Here is a 19,036-nt window from a genome sequence, read left to right as displayed (position 1 = left end):
ACAATACAAGAGGTCAGGCGGTGTCAAAAAACAGCGAATCACGTTTCTTCAAATTGTGAGGCCTTGGGCGAAACATGCCACGAAGAAAGACGGGAGTTGATAGAATTTAAATACTAAGTACTACAGGGCTGCTTTTCACATTCTGTGGGTGTCCACCGAACCGTCAGAGTGAGAGAAAAGTTAGTCGTCACAGGGTCGTGCGTTGAACCAGAGCTACCTGCAACTGCATGGGTGTCTCAAAGCTACCGGGGGCTTCTATGGGTGGTTCTGTTCGAGTTTCATGCCGTCTATTTGAGAGCTGAGACTTCCCAGTCACTGAGTTCGGCGGGTCAAAACTTTGGAGGACCGTGAGCTCGAGCACTATTCGTCACTGCATGCTAAAAAGACAGGTTAGGTCACGAGGTGTCATTTTGGGGGATTCTGTGGGTGGTTCGGTTCATGTTCCCGTGTACTTAAGAGCTGAGACTTTTGTTTTGGACGACTGAGCTCATATCACTGTTTAATAAGACTTCCGGGAACGCATCTGATATTGCCACTACTGATCAGGCGACGGACGGACATTTTTGAGAGGTTGAAATATATACATAGGGACATCTGGAGACAAGAAGACGGCCAGCTAGTATGGAATCTTTTCCGAAGACAGCAACAGACGAAGCGCTCGGCGGGGGTTCGACTGCGTTCTCCCTGCCTCCACTGTTGGCGAGCAGGGCTTGGGCTACAAACACTACCCGGAACGACACTGCATCGCCTACCGACGACGATGGTGGGATCACCAGCATAGTAATGGACGTGGTGGTCACAATAACCGTCTGTCTGATCCTAGTCGCCATGGGCTGTACGCTGGACGTGCAGGCAATGCTGAAATACATCAAGAGGCCGTACGGGATCGCGGTGGGCGTCATGTCGCAGTTCGTCATCATGCCGCTAGTCGCGTTCTTGTTGTGCCTTGCCTTTCAGGTGAGTGACAAAAAGACGAATTTATCAAAGCCATACAAGATTTGTACAGTAACATCCTTCGTGGGCCTAGTGCTAGGCCCACAAAGAATGTTACTCCATAAAATGTCAAATCTTACAATTGCTGATCTATGGAGTTTTTGTCTATCCCAAAAGAATATTATGATGAAATGTTATTTTTCCGTCCGTCCCAGCTGGAGCCCGCCCGCGCCCTGTCCGTCCTGGTGGTCGGGACCAGTCCGGGCGGCCACATGTCCAACCTCATGGTGTACTGGCTGGACGGGGACATGAACCTCAGGTAGGGAAACTACTACGGACGAACTTGAACCTGGTGTGGCGGAGGCGGGGCCTCTCCCCTGGTTCACAACCGCAATGATGAGGAACCTGCTGCATTGATTCTAGCTTGGAGTCCAGCCTTGTTAGCTTTGGTCTGCTCCCAACGTCGCTACCGGCGGCCTAGCCTACATTAAGTCACCCTGTATATATGTTATAATTGTATTAACACAATGTATTCTTGTTTCGATCTAAGAAACGGAGAATACTCACGTACCTTGTAATTACCTTGTTACAATAATTGTACAATACCTTTGTGTATCAATACATTTGTAAGTGTAGACCTTACGAAACTCCCTGATGTACTTAAATAGTTGCTATTCTGTACTTTCTGACAGTATCTGCATGACAACAGTGTCCACCGCCCTGGCCATGGGCCTGATGCCGCTGTCTCTGTGGGTCTACAGCAAACCGTTCACCACGGCTACAACGGTCGTGCCATACGAGAAGATAGTCATCGCTCTTGTCACAATCATCATCCCCGTTAGTGTGGGCATATTTCTCAAGTACAAGTCACCGAAAGGAGCGAGGCTATTTTTGAAGGTGCGTTGCGCACGTTAAAGAACCCACCACACTTATCGATAAGAGCAAGGGTCATTTCCGGTGTGTTTCAAAACCTTAGTTTGGTTTCTGTGTTGACAATTAGAAATTTCAGAAATTAGGTGATTTTCCCCTTTGCCAAGATTTATCCTTTGAAGAAAGAATGAATTACAAATGAATGAATGAATTACAAACTAATGAAGGGATAGGATAAAAATGAACTGCTCTTTTCCATCTCTTAATTTCAATGTCTACTAATTTTTTTTTGCATTCAGATTGGCGGCATATTTGGTATCGTCATCATCCTAGCCAGCGCGGTGCTTGGTGGGATAGCCTACCAGGACATGTGGTCCGGACCTCCCGCCATTTTCCTCATCGCCTTCATCTTCCCCACGATTGGCTACTCCTTCGGTTACGTCATCGCTTGGCTGTTCCGCATGGACAGCATCTGCCGCAAAACTGTCTGCATCGAAACGGGGACGCAGAATATCGGGATCGCTCTGTCGATTCTCAAGTTGACATTCGCACCGGAACTGGCCAGTAAGATTATCCTGTTCCCCATGCTATACGCCAGTTTTCAGGGTCTGGAGGCCATGATACTGGTCGTGTCCTACCAGATCTGGAAGAGGAAGTGTAAAACTACCGAAGAGAAGGAAGAAGAGAAAGAGATTGGTGATGATACCAAGGAGGTTAACCTACTTGATGATGATGCGAGTACTAAAGAGGAAGACGTCTACGAATTTGTTACTAATCTGTAAGATTTATGCCCTGACTAGCCGGAGCCCGGACTTTTGTAGCTTAAGACATGTCGTTTGTGCATACTACATATATCTCTAATCGTGCATCCACTTATATGTAACATTGCAAGAAGTATGCACTTCCGCATGTCACACCGTTAATAGATTACAGCTCGTACTTCTCGTTTTTATTATACTGTTATTGATAATAATAAGTAAACTGCAAGTACATGTAATATGAAGAAAAGGACGGACGGATAATGGGTAACAATATAGCATGTGACTACTCTAGACTAAGTATTGTCTATTGACACTAAATTCTAACTTATTGGGTTCGACTTCTTTTTCCCAGACAGTTATTGTCAAAGTTGTCATTTGACAGTGTCCTTACCATTATTGTCGTCCAACGACGTATACTTTATAACCATAATCAATGTTATCACATACTACTCCCATTGATACTATTGAGATTGTTATGACACAATGTTGGTGTATTCTAACTGTTAACTTATTTGATTTTAAATCTTTTGGGGAGTAGGGTGTTGTTACTATCTCGACTTGTTTTTAAAGATATACTGTATTATACAATGTATATGCACTTTATAAATAATAGCAAATAACAGACTTGCATTCGATCAATGTATCCTTATTCCATGTTGAAGTTGCAAGGAAGTGATAAATTGCTAATCTTCAAGCAAATTTAAGTGTCCGGCTCATCCTCGGTGCCTTTACTGGAAAATGGTACCGAAAAAGGCGTAAAACACTGAGAATAAGCTGGCTACTTACATCTGCTTGGAAACTTACATGTACAAGTAGACGATATTCATACATTGTCTTTCTATGCGGAAAAAATATGGACTTCCCACACCGGGAATCGAACCCGGGCCTTGGCGGTGAGAGCGCCAAATCCTAACCACTAGACCATATGGGATTTCATGACATCGCTCAATCGCTCACTCATATCTTTCCTCTCCACACATCAATGTTTGCAGCTCCGCAAAACACAAACATCAGTCAAACAGCTGAACCAGCGAGTCTTCAGATCGTTGACGTTCCTGGACGTCCTCAGCACCATCCGTCATCGTACTCTACTGTATAGTACGTTATTCCTGCATAGCAATGCTACTAAGCTGAGATATTGGTACATAGCCTAGATGACAAAAAATAGCAGTAAGACGTCCAAAGTAATATGGACCACTCTTTCTAATTCAGTCACCCCTTTTCAAGAATGTATATTGATTGAAATAACTATTAAACGACATAGAACAGAGTGTATGATTTCATATAACATGTGTATGGAAATCAATAAAACATGATACATTAGGTTTCTTCAGCTAAACTAAGAAGCAGCTTTGAAATAAATCTCAAATCAGGTGAATCAGTGGGGATATTCTGCTGTTCTTTTGTGCCCTTTTCTGCGTCTTCTATGGAGTTTTGCTGAAAATCTGCAGAAACGCAGAAAAGCCACAAAAGACGAACAAAATATCAAACCCCGACCGATTTATCTGCGTGGAGCTTACCCTTGGAACACTGTAATCATCCCATGTATGCATACTACAACACTCTGTGTACTTCGGCTTTTACGTATGTCCTAAATGTAGTGTATTTGTAATCATCATCTTACTCATATTAAGAGTATGCGTTGCAGTGCAGCATGTGCAAAAAGATGACATTCCCACGCCGGGAATCGAACCCGGGCCTTGGCGGTGAGAGCGCCAAATCCTAACCACTAGACCACATGGGATTTCATGCTTTGTATCGGTACAGTAGCTCAATTGTTGACAGATCATGTTTGCTTCTCCACGCAAGACTAACATCGATCAAACTGTAACGAGGCACCACCAAGTCTCAAAATACTTGTAGTTCACTTTCCAGATTGGAAAGCTTTGGAAAAGAAACAATAAAAACATGTTTGTTACATTTACAGGTTAAGTTTCGCAAAAGTTTCATATCATTGCAACATCGCGCTTTTTCAGACGTATCGTATCTAGCCGAAGCGACTCTGGTGGGAAGACGTATCTACTTGTATATTATGCAGTGTAACGATTTTGCCTTCCAACAGCTGCTTGTAGATTAACAGTAGTGACCCGTAAAGCTTGAGTTTAAACTTGACTTGATCACTGCATGCGCATACACAATATATATATATACAAAAGGATATTTTATACCGTAGGCAAAATCTCTTTCTTAATTGCAACATCTTGTATAAAGACTAATTGCAGCGAGTGCGAAAGAGAAAATAGTGACTTCCCACGCCGGGAATCGAACCCGGGCCTTGGCGGTGAGAGCGCCAAATCCTAACCACTAGACCACATGGGATTTCATGAAAGAGCATAGTCCAGTAGCCATATTGTTGACAAATCATGCTTGCTTTTCCGCACAGGACTATTAAACATTGATCAGCTTAACAAGGCACCAGCAAGCCTTAAAATACTCTCTAGATTGGTATCCGATGGCAAAACGTTGAAAAAGAAACAATAAAAACATGTTTGTTACATTTACAGCGTAACGTATCAGCTGTTCCTTTAGTTTGTGAACTTTGGAACGGGAGTTGTCTTCACAGAACTTTGCACTTTTGAGCCATTTTGATTGGCAGGTGCTTTGTGTGACATCATCGCTAGACAACGCACGGCCTACGTGTCAAGTAACAAATCAATGTAGAGCAATTAGTTCAGTATTAAGTGGGACTGACTCGTACATTTTTCACCTTTTCTTTCAGTTAACACCAAGAGAACAGCCACAGCGATTATCTGAAAATTCCATACCCAGGTCCTGAGGAGCTACCCGCAGCTGTGAAAACCGGACCCAACCTAGTTTGACAGGGTTGACAACTGTTCAAGCAATCTAATCTCCAAGCAGATGTAAAAAGGCACAGTTTTAACGTTTCTCAAGCTCACAGTTCTGCGGAGTAGCGAGGCAATACATCCAAGAACAATTAGCAGACAAAAACGTGAAAGGAAACCTACTTATTGTATTCATTTTCTTAACTGTAGATTACTAAGAAGATTTAAAATCAAGCTTGTACGGAAAGCTCGAAAAAAGTGTCCTTCCCACACCGGGAATCGAACCCGGGCCTTGGCGGTGAGAGCGCCAAATCCTAACCACTAGACCATATGGGAGATCCATGTATGCAATCCTCTCTATATCTGGCCCAAACATATAAATGAATTACTAGTATTACATGATGGCGTTTTGACAGGTTTGGCAACTGTACAAACGATCGACTTTCCGCTAAGCGGTACCCTTCTCGCGGCGTGAAAACACGCAGATGTAACATCAAATGCCATTGTAACAAGCAGTATACTATACATACTGTAGGAGCAGGCCAAGAACATCAAAGGAAATATTGTTACTCCTGATATTTTCTAAAGAATTAATTTAGATGGTTTCGAAGCAAGTTTGCAAGAAAAGAGGAATCTTAGTCATGGCTCCTTTAAAAAGAAGTAACCTTCCCACACCGGGAATCGAACCCGGGCCTTGGCGGTGAGAGCGCCAAATCCTAACCACTAGACCATATGGGAGATCCATGTGTGCAAACCTCTCTATGTCTGAACCAAACATACATGTTGGGAGTACTAGTATAGCATGATAGCATAAATCTCAACTGTTTAGTCGATGAAATGGCTGACTCTCATGATAAATGACGAAGAAAGCGACACAATATTGTATTGCAAAAATTAATGTTTCAATGATTTAATCACTTTTATTGCACAAGTAATAAACTTGTTAAACAAGCAAACAAATAAATAAATGAATAGATGGAAATCAAACAATTCCACTGAGATATTGATAATGTTACTGGCACGTTTTTCATATTTGTCATGAATGAGGTCAATATGTATTCTGATAGATACCCTGAATTTTAGATATACCTGATTGAACTGACATGCAAACTTATATGATTTATGATAACTTGAAAAATGTTGTTAGATGATGATACTGACCATAGAAAATACATGAAAAATAAACAAGTTATGGACGCGAAACACTACACAAACAAATGGCGGATGAACAAAAATATGAACGTTATTAGATAATTATACTGACCATAATTCAAACAATACAAATGTACAAATGAACATGTTTTGCATCATAAAAAGTAAACAAGTCATGGACGTGAAGGAATAAACAAATGGCAGATAAACAAAAACATGAACGTAAACAAATTTCTTTTCACATCCAATTTGATCCAAATATGAAGGACAACATAAAACAAACATTCAATTGACAACATCAATATGTAAATTAAAGTTACAACATAGAACCATTTAATTATTACGTTTTATATCAGGGACGGATCAGAAAGCATATGGGGGATGAAGATGTCACATCAGGTTCGGATCCCCTCCCCGCGACCATTAGTGATTCGCCCCTACACATTCACTGTAAGACTAAACTTTCTTCACACTTATCTTCTCAATATCAAAATAGTTGAATAAATTAAAACAATCAGGGGATGATGAACTTAAGAGATGTAATTGTCTTTGGTAGCCTGGCATACATACAGAGCATGGTAACATACAATATAACGCATTACCTATCGGATTTTGTCATTATTGCAAAGGAAAGGGGTTACATTGACTATATTCGCCCTTCTCTGTCATACAAGAACTTGACAAATCTTTGGTTTGATTAAGATAAACTTTCCACAACTTCTCATTCCCTGAATATGTATAATTCAAATATGCAAATGATAGTATATGATTCAGTGAGTCTACGTTTAAAGCCCTGCATTCATATGTCCACCGGCGAGAAATTCCGAACGTTCCTGAAGATAGCCGATGCGTTCCGGTTGGTTTCCGATCTCCGTCCGGACACTTGATGGTGTAACCAAGGAAAGCTTGAGGGCGTTGACATCGGTCATTGACCTCCGAAGTCACTGACATTGTTTTCAGAAAGAGTGAGGCCGCTGGCTGTCGTCCAAAAGTCGTTTCCTGAGTACAACATGGATACCAAAAACTCTAACCAACTTGAATATAGTTTCATAACATAGATAGTTTCACTTGATTATAGTTTCATGACACATATTTATATCGATAGATAAAGGTAATGTAGTCGAAAGTTAAATGTCCTTGAATAACGTTCTCAGGTAGACGTGCACGAATTGTTGTTGAGTTATGTGCTAAGATAGGCACCGGACGTGCTTGCACGATGACAGTTGTTTGTTGTCATCGGGCCGGAAATGGCGATAGGAAAACAACAAACCAAGGTCATTGAACAAACGTAGAAAGTGAAGGTTAAAGGAATGTACTCTCTAAACAGATGTTACAGGTAGTAAAGAGATCGCAACATTCTTCTGATATCATGATAAGAAAATGTATGATCCTCTTTTTGACAGCCTTCTCTCTAACTATCAGAAAGCGGGTATGTAACGATCTCACTCTCCAACCTCTGCTTGGAGATTGGGATAGAGAGGAGCCCTACCTGACAGGGTCTTGTTTCATGAAGAGATGTTTGAAGACCGCTAACTCGTCTTCTTCCCCCAGCAGCGTCAGCGCCTTTCTAGACGAATTTTCTGGTATTTCAAAGTACAGTCTGATGGCCCTGATTCCCGCCAGCGCCTTGCTGTAGTTCCCGCCACAAATCAGGTCCTGTACGGCCAGTAGGCACCCCTCAACGTTCTCTACACTGTCTCGTTCGCAGTCCCAGAGGTCCATGTCGTGAGCAGGCATTGGCGCTTCTCCCGATATGAGCTGTTTTATGTAAGGTTCTATCACAGCCCAGAACCGCATCATCTCTGTCTCGGACCATAGCGGCTCCCTCGTCGTCCGCCGAGGACTCGTTCCGATGGGGGCCGACAGGGGAGACGCCGTCCGCCGAGGACTTCCGACGGGTACTGACACGGGAGACGCCGTCTGCCGAGGACTTTTGATAGGCACCGACGCGGAGGACGACGACGTCGACGATTTGATCGGGATCGGCGCAGACGACGTCGGTTTGGAGAGTAGTCTTCGCGGAAGGTCCGTCAATGTCGATAGCGGGGACGACTTTATCGGAACTGGCATGGGTGGTCTCGCGAGCGTCCGTAAGGATTGGTCTGCCCTGGCCTCGGCCTGGTTTGAAGCCGAGGGAACGGTGGTCTTGATCGGGATCGGTGCCGACGATTGCCGAGGGCTTTCTCGGGTTGACGCGCCGACTTGTCCCAGCGCCTCGACGGGAGACAAGCCGCACACTGCGATCCCCTCACTAATTTCGTGACGCGAGGACCAGCAAACAGGCATTTTACCGGCGTCCAAAGCGTATCTCAACGCATACATACCTAGTCCTGAATTTCCCGCCTCTTTTGCAGTGTGACCACTTTCGTCCCTTTCGTCTTTTCCGGAGATAGTATCGCTTTAAAAGCAAAAACGTTTCAAAGAGAGACCAGAAACAGTCACGGAACGCAGTTCAGGTGTTCAAAGTCAAAACAAATCTGTTGTCTCAAAGCACCGGCGTCTCTATTTAGGTCTAACTGCCCCTTTGTTGTCTGATTCAAACATTACGTCATTGGACGATTCCATTTCATGCGTAAGCAGGGGTTACAGATGAAGAGCACCAAGATGAGTACAAAAAGAAAAAGCGCCAATAGTGTAGTGCTGTGTCTTGAAGAATTATTTGTCAGTTTTTTTTATGATTGTGGTATAGAAAAAAAATTGTATAATTGAATACTATAAAAACACGAAAATTATAACGTCTAAAATTCCCTCCCGTGAATGGTTGGCGCCAATCATGATTCAGAGATATATGGGCTGACCTATTTAGTCATTTGTGTTTGACTTTCCCGTGTTTTCAAGTGAGCTCAGACCACTTATTCTGCCGGACGTCACTAACCATGTCCGGGTCGCGACACACACGTGGCCGGGCCGAGTCTGTTGTGTTTCCTTTGTGACTGAACTTGTTAGAAGCTACAAAAGGGGTTTAAATCATCATCGCAACGCGAAAATTTGCGTAAGAAATACGTTGGTCCTTAGTCCTTACTTTCCACCACTACAAAACCTGAGACATATAACGTTACACTGAATATTATGAATACTCCTTCAAATGTTATGATTAAGATACGTTCAACTACAAGTTCATGAAATCTCATAATAGTGAAAATGTCACGCTTTACTTACTCCTTGTATGTAGTATTCACTGCCGGCCTGTATTGGAAGTTTGGCTGACACTAAACTGGCATTATGTTTTGTTTGACCAAGGACATTATATAATGTCCTTGGTTTGACTGAACCTTTTAAATCTTTCTGAAGTCTATTTTGATTGTACGACATGGCTCTTATTATAGTTATATAGTATGATATTTCATTGTTACGCATTGAGACGGAACCGTGAGAAGCATATCAAACATCTGTATGTTGCGTAGGTTTGTTTAAATGTCAACAATTATGCTGAAAGAAACCGTGGTGTGGTGTTTCGTCCCTTGTATATATCTTTTACAAGGATGTGTAGTTCCCATATATACCCTTGTTGTTGATTGTTTGTAACTATAGCCTGGGGGATACCTGAGTGTGTTATGCGTCATTCGTCTTGACCTGTGACCTGAAGGCGCTATTTCAGATTTGGGCGGGAAATGTACCGACCGGCACTCAGACCATGACTCATATCCTCATGTATTCCTGTATTGTTGTGGTTGAGTGGTGTGACTGCCAGTTGTGCGTCGTATGTCCCGAAAAGGCTAGCAACGTTGTAATAGACTAACTTTTGTTTATAGACGATTTGTGCGACAAAGTGACTCATTAATTTGACGCCCACAACCGTCTTTGTACCAGCGTCAGCTGAGCAATGAGTTGTTCTCTTTCAAAGTCTCAAACAAAATCAACCTCTATAGTTTCATAAACAAGCTGCTAGGAGGCCCAACCCTGTGCCACTTCTTCACGAGTACAATCAACACAAAAACAGTGTTTTACTTGACAAATGATAACAAAAACCAAAGTGATCAAGAATTTAACTAAATCAATCAATTATCTTATGTAATGAGAACATAAATCAAAGGGAAAACAGAACCAAAATCGATGTCCAACGTATAACATTGATTGGTAAATGATAAAAGTAACAAACTAACTTGTACAATTGTTGTGCAATAAAATTGATCTTTTTGTTTTAAATCGCTAGATGGTTCAGATGGTTTGTTTATGAATATGATAGCTAAGAAGATGGACACGCTTTGAGATCGTTGGAAGGTTTGCGTCAGAAAGACGATGCAGCCAGCTAAAACGGCACGATTCTCCATACCTACATCTGCTTGAAGATTAGGCTTACTACATGCTAAGTATACAGATGACGTAAAACAAAGATGGCTGCGCCCAGATGTTGGGAAAGCTGACGTGTTGTTTGGGCGCTGATTCGTCAGTTGTACGCTTAAGGAAAGCGTCTGGTTCCAGTCATTTCATCATAGCCAGCTGTAAGAAGATCTGACCAAGGTATAGAACTGGCTTTTATATACTGTCAGGGGGAAATATGTGAATATTTGAAGATATATTCGTTGCATTTTTTTAAAAGTGGGAGGGGGGCGCAAATATTTTTATACAGACAATTTCAAGCAAGACGCGTAAAATGATAGAAACTCGCATTTTGATGTAATTTGTGATAGATTTTAAACTTTGCCTGATCGATGCAATACCCCATGTTGTTATAGCTACAATATATTTGAATTTCGGTTTAGGCTGCACCAAGTAATTTTTATGGATGACGTCCGCGCGCGCATTGATTTTGGTCTGTACCCAGCTAAAAAAACAAGAAATTCCGCTTCCTGTATTAAACTATGACCAAAGAGTTACGACAGTGCCGCAAATCGTAAGATTAACGTAAAACTCGTCACGCGAAATGCATAAATAAGGGCCTAAGGCTAATGGCAGGACGATCCTGCCAGCAGTGCAAAAATTTGCACTGCTGGCAGGACGATCCTGCCAGCAGTACAAAAATTTGCACTGCATACAGGACGATCCTGACAGCAGTGCAAAAATTTGCACTGCATACAGGATGATCCTGCCAGCAGTACAAAAATTTGCACTGCTGTCAGGATCGTCCTGTATGCAGTGCAAATTTTTGTACTGCTGGCAGGATCGTCCTGTATGCAGTGCAAATTTTTGTACTGCTGTCAGGATCGTCCTTTTTTTTCAATGCATTTTCGCAACCAATCAGAAGCTAGCATATGTAATTGCTACGGTAACAGCAGATATTAGGTGTTTCAAGATGTCGGCCATCATCACAGCGTATCTAAGGACCTACCAGGTGATATCAGCGCGATCCGATCGGATCCGGCGAACGCATGAGCTGGAAACCGGGCAATTTTAATTTCATAATTTCAGCTAGGCTTAACCTATTCATGGGGCATATTTCGGATCGTGATTATAGTCATGTTTTATCTCAAATGTCATCCATGCTAGGTGCCAAATTTCTGACATGCTCCTGGGTACTGATACTCCCATCCGAGCCCTCTATTGATTGAGCTGAACTAACGTTACTAGATAACGTACAACGTACAAGTAACAGCTGTTTCGTTATCACAACTGACTCTTTTTTATTTTATACTTTTTGAAATTTTTGAATCCGTCGAATCGACAGCTTGAGAAAGCACTTTTAATAGAAGGAATCCACCCCCCTTTCCACTGGATCCTAATGCCAATTTTTCAATAAATCCCATGACTTCATCAGACAGGTGTGGTTGTGCTCTATTATTATGAGTCATTTCTAGTTTACTGCTGGCCTCTTGGTACTCATTCAGTAACAGGGCCGCCTGGAAATCCGCCCAGTTGGAAAACTTATCTCCAGCCTTCATGGCTGCCGCCATGTTCCTCGCTGAGTCCTTTCGCGCGGGCAATCTTTTTGCGAGCTCTGATTGGCTGAAAATTTTTCCTGTCAGCAGTAGAAATTTTTGCACTGCATACAGGAAAAATCCTGTATGCAGTAGAAATTTTTGCACTGCATACAGGATGATCCTGTATGCGGTAGAAATTTTTGCACTGCATACAGGATGATCCTGTCAGCAGCAGAAATTTTTGCACTGCATACAGGATGATCCTGACAGCAGTGCAGATTTTTCTACTGCTGACAGGATCATCCTGTATGCAGTGCGAAAATTTCTACTGCATACAGGATCATCCTGACAGTAGCCACAACCTAAATAACGAAGTGGCTACTTACTGAGAGGATGATCCTGTCAGCAGTAGAAAAAATTGGATCATCCTGTCAGTAGTGCAATTTTTTCTACTGATCATCCTGTCAGCAGTGCAGATTTTTCCTGCTGACAGGATTTTTCCTGTCAGCAGCGGAAATTTTTCTAAATATGTGAGCATAAAAGTGAAAAAGTGCGGCAACGTTGTTCTTGATTGGTACGCTCTCGATGTCGGTCAGGGAGAGCTGACGTTCGCGCAACTGTACGAGAGACTTGTAGCGGCGAGCCAGTGAGTTTCGGCCGTACAATTTTAAGCAAGTCTTGTCAAGATCAGCTACAGTGCATTTCTTCTGCAATGACGAGAACATCGGGAGAGGCATCGAAGTTTACTCCGGCCTGCAGGTGGGGCTGGCAACCAAGCAGTTCGGGTGTTTCATCCGCATGGAGGTCGACAAGACAGCTGGCACAACCGAAGCTCCTAGGCCCAAGTCTGTTTTTGAGGTATGAAAAGTTCCGTTCTTTAGTCTGTTTTGGATCAAGTACCATGTACGGAAAAATTAGAATCTGGGAAGGGGGAGTGTAAGCTGATGCATTCATGTATTCTGCATGCCATGGATACTGATCATTTATTCGTTTCTGGTTATTTATACTTGTTGGGGAAATATGTTTTTTTTTTATTTCTATCATTTTTGGTCCATATTTGGCTCTTGAATAATTGCTATTATTCATTAGGATTTCTAAAGCATAGGTAGAAATGTAGTAATGCATGCGAATAGTTATTAAACAGCAACTAATTTTGCCTCTTTAATATACTATGTTTCTGCAGGCCTGCAAAATCAATGGGATATGGAAAGAAGCAGGACAGGACAACAACTGCTGTTCAACTTCAACTGACTTATTCAAACTATTGCTGTTTTCATTATGAATAAAAGAATTGTTAGTTGTTACACTGTGTTCTCTCATTCAATTTGTGTCCTAACATGTATCGTCGACTATTATATTTCAAATCTAGGCATCTTGTTTTTTTCGGCCCTTCTTGTTGTTTTTTTGCGCTCTCGCATTAGATTTAGGGTCTCCAAAGGACGTCATCCATAAAAATTACTTGGTGCAGCGTTACGGTGGGAAAGATATATGTCAACATTGTTTTGAATATGTCACATTGCATTGTTTTGATTCTCGTTATAATGGGAAGTTCAGACGCTGGACTATGTAACGTCATTTCTAGCTAGTGTTAAGTTGTTTTGCTGTTTTCTACAGATGTGGCCCATACGTGGTGGCCGCCATAGGCGTCCGGGAATCGCCCTGGTGCTTCTTGCTTTTCAGGTAACTCAATCATCACGTCTGTACTGTAATTTAATCTTTACATTTTTGCGGTGGATTTATTTTCACGGGTTTCACGGTGACCTCTCCACTGAGTTCATGGTACTGTGAATATGCATTTCCATTGTATTACTACTGTACTACAGAATTTCTTCAACTTAAAACACCCTTACACAACTTACAGCAGGATTTTTAACATGCATTAAACATGCAGTCACTCTCGTCATTCATTGGTCAAATCACTAATTGGCATGTTTTTATTGGTTGAAATGCTAATTGTGATGGACAGTCGGGATCAATCTATTGTATCTCTACCTCAGATGGCACAAGCAGGATTTCAGAACATCCCACCCGTTACCTTGGCAACCCTCGCAGCCAACGTGGCCATGTTCCTCCGGCTGTTCCGTGGCTTCCACTACCCAAAACTCGGGGAGGTGTGCGTGAGCGTGGTCCATGTGTGGTACCAAGGGGTGAGTACAACTCAGTTTTATGTCACTTGAATCTGGTTAAGACATTAACTTATTTAACTGTTTTACTTACTTATGTTTAATTACCTTCGTCAAGAACGACGTTATGTTTTTGGTAGAATTTATATGTGGTATAGCAGCACAATATGCTATGGATGGATTGAAATTTGCTAGAGTTATAGTCTAGTCCCCTAGCAGCTTTCTTAGGTACTGCAGCAGAACTTCTGGCTTTGATATTTCGTATTTTGGACAAGTTTTGGTCACGGTTTTTGGGTGGTAAAGATCTCTTCTTTTGTTCGTTAGAAAACCTTAAGAAAGTATACCATGGCTATTGACAGGAACATTTAAAGAAAGAATACTTGACGTGCACACAGCCACTGTCTCATTGGTCAAACTGCTAATTGTCATCCTCTCATTGGTTAAACTGCTAATTGTGATGGACAGTTCGAATCTCACTGGTATTTGTTTCCTTGTTTACAGGACTGGAAAAGGCTGATCTATGCTGCCTTCTTCCACGCAGACGAGTGGCACCTGTACTACAACATGGCTTCCTTCATGTGGAAGGGCATCACGTTAGAGCGGCGGATGGGTAGCGCCCGGTTCCTGTACGTGCTGGCCGTGTTCACGCTCTGTACTCACTCCCTCCTGCTGGGGCTGAACTACTCCATGGACCACTTCTTCCACCAGTCATCGTACTTAGCCGACTGTGCTGTCGGCTTTTCAGGTTAGTGACCGCAAATATGGTAGAAGATACGTTGACTAAACTGAAAATGATGAGATTGTAGTGGTGGTGAACTTGAAACATGGCAAATGCCTCCTTTACCCTCCTACAGCTGCTTTATTCTTCGCAAACTTTCAATCAATAATATGCAGTAACTTGTTTTGAGGACAGAAAAGTTTTTTTCTGTTGTCCTAACCGAGTAAGGTGGTATGTAAACAAGAAAGAAAACCATAAAGATCTTTGATATTATCTGTGTCTGTGTTAACAGTTCATTGTAATCCTGATTTCATACTTTGTATAATTGAGACTAGATATACACTGTATTCCTTTATCTCACTTTGATTATTTGATACCCTGATATTTGTGTGTATTGCGTGTTAAACAGCATGTTCTTTTGTAATGATGTAGTAACTATATCAATGTCCATAAGTTATCAGACCTTACATTATATCTAATTCATATTACAGGTCTGGAGTAGTTCTGAGTTTGAAACAAATTTAAACCCTTTGCCTTATGAGCCTATATTTGACTGTCATTTCAGGTGTGATATTTGCACTGAAAGTTCTGACCACCCACTACCTCCCCCCTGGTATGACTTACATCATGGGATGGCTCCCTGTACCCCGCAAAATCGCATGCTGGGTAGAGCTGGTGGTCATACAGGTACGATATACATTTTTCAATGTTCTGTCAATCATCTGTCTTCTTTTTAACGAATTTTTAATAACAATAATATATACATAAATAGGGGGCATACCGGTAACATGGAAAACAAAAACCTACATAGTAACCATAGATAACACACTAGTTTTGTACAGAAGGTACAAGCTGCGTCAGACCAAACTGCAAGGTTCGATCCACTCACAGGAGTCCATACCTTTTCGATGAGTGTTATGGGATTTGGGCGTGGCTATCCTCAAACACAGGGATTCCAGCTTTATGTCCCAAACGGGAGGAAGTCCCTAACCAAACCATGTACTCATTTTCAGTGAGTCCAGTGAGAAATTAGATATTTCCCCAAAAAATTAGATATTTCCCAAGGGCACAACTCTGGGGCCTGCCAGGGATTTGAACCAGGAACCTTTAGAATTTAGATTCAAGACTAAAATCAACAACCCTAACCCCAAGGCCCACCTGTATCTGGCTATTTACAACTTGCTAACAGGACAAGTGCGTGAAAGATACAATTTTTTGTGTATTGTTCCCCAGATCCTGATCCCCCGTGCGTCGTTCATGGGTCACCTGTCAGGGATACTGGTGGGGCTCCTGTTCACCAGCGGCCCACTCAGGGCCATCATGGACCTGCCATTCGGAGGTATGTCAATTACTAATTCTACCGACTCTAACCTCTACTTCCAGTCACTCTCACAACTCTGACCTTTTGCCCTCCTTGTTACTCGAGATGTGCCTATACATAGCATATGGAAATAACAGCGGAAATACAGACACACAGAAACCATAAATGAATGCTTTGCACATCAGGGTAGACCTTGCTGTTCCTCAAAATCAAACCATCTTTTCTTTGAATTCAATATGTACATCTTATTTTAGTCAAATCTCCCAGTCCCTCGTTAACCAATTGTGCTGTCAATGCAGAAGGGGTGATAACATATTGAGAAGTATACATAGCAACAGTATGAACGATAATGAGATTTTTTTCAAACGTCCCTCCCTAGGTTGGACCAGACATCGTTACCATGACGATTATGGAGCACCTGAACCCAGACACACCCGAGCGACCCGACAACAGTCCTACACCTACCATGCAGGTAAGACGTCATAGTCCAGTGTGCTTGCAATTCATTTTCTCCCTACCGCAAAATCAAATCCCCACAGACCGCAAGATCAAATCCCCATTTCCCCTTTACAGTATTTACAGATGGCATTTTTTTGCAGGTGCCACAGGATTTCGGGCTCAGGAAGGGGCAGGGCTAACAGAGGAGGAAGAACTGGAGGTGGCGATGCAGCAGAGTCTACGGGAGTACGAACAGAAGGCCACACAGGCAGCCATTCAGGAGAGTGTGAGGGACACAGGTAACACACAGGGCACCTTTATATTAGCCTAATTTACAAAATTGGACTTTGTATTTGGGAGGTTACAGGTTCAAACCTCAATTGGATCATACCAAAGACTTCTGCTTTTGTATTTAGCGCGTACGAAAGTGTGAGGGATACAGGTGGCACACAGGGCACCTTTATGTACGCCTAATGACTAGACTTTATACTAGCTATAGTATTCAAGAGGTCGCGGCTGGGTCATACCAAAGACCTCTACTTCTCTAATAAGCACTCAATTAATTGAGACCATTCAGGGGATTGCCAGGGGCACAGGTAATACATGTACACAGGACAGCTAATGATTAGATTTCTATATCTGCATATTGGAGGTTGTTCAAACCTCCCTGGGTAATACATGTACATGTACCAAAGACATTTAAAAATTTGTACATACAGTATTTCCAATCTATTACCACTGTGCTACAAAATTGTTACAACTGCAGAAACCTCCTTGTCCCTTCTACTCCTAAAATACTGTATATGAAATTACAGAACTTTCCCTATGTTCCAGGTGTTGCTGGGGGTAGGCACCCAAGCGCACCTCCTATGCACTCAGCGGTAGAGGGACCCCCTCCTTCTGCACCCCTGTCCGACCTGGAGGCGTTAAGGCAGCGCAGGCTAACTAGACTGGAGCAGCTGAACAGATGACACCTGTAACAGTTATACAGCATCCTCTCCTGCTAGGTTACGTTATAAGCCAATCACAGCCAAGAGGCGACATGATTGGCTGGTACCTTTCCCTCCAAGAACAGGCAGGGGAGTATCTGATTGGCTGACCAGACTGGAACAGCTGCAACTAACCTGCCAACAGTTGCTGACCATGTAGCAACATGTATTTACTCAGAGTAGTTTGTACTGTAGATCTCAGTTGCTATTTATCAAGCAATTGCACTTTGTGGATATCAAGCAAATACACTGTGTAACAAATTTTCTACTACACATTAATTTACTTACTTAAATGTATATACACCTAAATATGTATATGTCAGGATAGAGACTACCTTCTGACAGTATCACCAATTCTGCTGGAAGAGATCATGATTGGAGTCTGATAGTCCCTTAAGAGGCAGTCAGAAAAGTTCAACTTTGATTTATCATCAAATTGTGTCACTTTAGATCAATGGATTGACTTGAAATGTAGGATTTATAAATGGGAGACCACCCCAATACAGTCCTAGCATCCGATCAGAGTCTCTGTCGACATCCTTACTGTTAGCATTGGCGATTCTGTCAGATCGTAATCTCTACCAACATATACATGCCATGGATTGTTAATTTGTGCAAAGAGCCCACAAGCATTCAGGGCTTCTTTATTCCTTTGGTCTTTGAAATAAAAGATGTTGTCACTAGCTTGTTGTATGTAGGAACAACAATGATGTCCATTAGATGTTAGGGGCTCAGACCCTTTTCCCTGGGAAAAACAGCCAAATTAGCTGACATTTGCAGTTGGAATTGTTGCATCTAACGTTAGTAACACATGCATATACAATGTGTCAGTATTTTGTGTGTTGTTCCAGAGAACTTTGGACTATTTATTATATATAACTATTAGTATTGCTTTTATGTTTGGCTATCAAAGGAACCTACAACTTAAGCTTTCGGATCTGTGTGTCCCAATGTCAATATTCTGTGATATTACAACAGAGATCAGTTTTTTTGTGATATTACAAATTGTTTGCAAAACGACGATGCAGTAATATGTTTGTGAAAACTTTCCTTACATGGAATTAAAATGAAGTCTTGAATATTGTACATTTTATACGTGTGTTGTGATTTTATCAATTTTGTAGAGTAATCCTGGTATAATTTGTTTATT

General features: G+C 42.0%; 3 protein-coding genes and 5 non-coding genes across 8 annotated transcripts; 2 read left to right on the top strand and 6 right to left on the bottom strand.

The window, feature by feature from the left end:
• The first annotated feature begins 152 nt into the window (after window positions 1-152).
• Window positions 153-3,186, top strand: LOC136423686 (ileal sodium/bile acid cotransporter-like). The gene is made up of 4 exons (XM_066411968.1): window positions 153-957; window positions 1,149-1,252; window positions 1,626-1,830; window positions 2,103-3,186. The coding sequence occupies exons 1-4, from the start codon at window positions 622-624 to the stop codon at window positions 2,583-2,585; spliced, it is 1,128 nt and encodes a 375-aa protein (XP_066268065.1). The 5' UTR covers window positions 153-621; the 3' UTR covers window positions 2,586-3,186.
• A 237-nt stretch (window positions 3,187-3,423) lies between these two features.
• On the bottom strand, window positions 3,424-3,495 carry Trnae-cuc (transfer RNA glutamic acid (anticodon CUC)). Its single transcript has one exon. It is a non-coding gene; the product is annotated as a tRNA-Glu (tRNA).
• A 741-nt stretch (window positions 3,496-4,236) lies between these two features.
• Trnae-cuc (transfer RNA glutamic acid (anticodon CUC)) lies at window positions 4,237-4,308 on the bottom strand. Its single transcript has one exon. It is a non-coding gene; the product is annotated as a tRNA-Glu (tRNA).
• A 503-nt stretch (window positions 4,309-4,811) lies between these two features.
• Window positions 4,812-4,883, bottom strand: Trnae-cuc (transfer RNA glutamic acid (anticodon CUC)). Its single transcript has one exon. It is a non-coding gene; the product is annotated as a tRNA-Glu (tRNA).
• Window positions 4,884-5,611: 728 nt separating this feature from the next.
• Window positions 5,612-5,683, bottom strand: Trnae-cuc (transfer RNA glutamic acid (anticodon CUC)). Its single transcript has one exon. It is a non-coding gene; the product is annotated as a tRNA-Glu (tRNA).
• A 330-nt stretch (window positions 5,684-6,013) lies between these two features.
• On the bottom strand, window positions 6,014-6,085 carry Trnae-cuc (transfer RNA glutamic acid (anticodon CUC)). The gene has a single exon. It is a non-coding gene; the product is annotated as a tRNA-Glu (tRNA).
• A 156-nt stretch (window positions 6,086-6,241) lies between these two features.
• LOC136423689 (uncharacterized) lies at window positions 6,242-9,074 on the bottom strand. Its single transcript, XM_066411971.1, has 2 exons — window positions 7,989-9,074; window positions 6,242-7,498 (listed from the first exon to the last, which is right to left on the bottom strand). Exons 1-2 carry the CDS (start codon window positions 8,819-8,821, stop codon window positions 7,456-7,458), a joined length of 876 nt encoding a protein of 291 aa, XP_066268068.1. The 5' UTR covers window positions 8,822-9,074; the 3' UTR covers window positions 6,242-7,455.
• Window positions 9,075-10,611: 1,537 nt separating this feature from the next.
• LOC136423687 (rhomboid-related protein 4-like) lies at window positions 10,612-18,972 on the top strand. The gene is made up of 9 exons (XM_066411969.1): window positions 10,612-10,960; window positions 13,912-13,977; window positions 14,295-14,444; window positions 14,922-15,165; window positions 15,704-15,825; window positions 16,372-16,477; window positions 16,839-16,931; window positions 17,059-17,196; window positions 17,732-18,972. Exons 2-9 carry the CDS (start codon window positions 13,912-13,914, stop codon window positions 17,866-17,868), a joined length of 1,056 nt encoding a protein of 351 aa, XP_066268066.1. The 5' UTR covers window positions 10,612-10,960; the 3' UTR covers window positions 17,869-18,972.
• The last annotated feature ends 64 nt before the right edge of the window (window positions 18,973-19,036 follow it).

This window comes from Branchiostoma lanceolatum, chromosome 17 (assembly GCF_035083965.1).
Source record: "Branchiostoma lanceolatum isolate klBraLanc5 chromosome 17, klBraLanc5.hap2, whole genome shotgun sequence".
Lineage (NCBI taxonomy): Eukaryota > Metazoa > Chordata > Leptocardii > Amphioxiformes > Branchiostomatidae > Branchiostoma > Branchiostoma lanceolatum.
The sequence above is the reverse complement of the archived record's forward strand: the minus strand, read 5'-3'. Positions and strand labels throughout refer to the sequence as shown.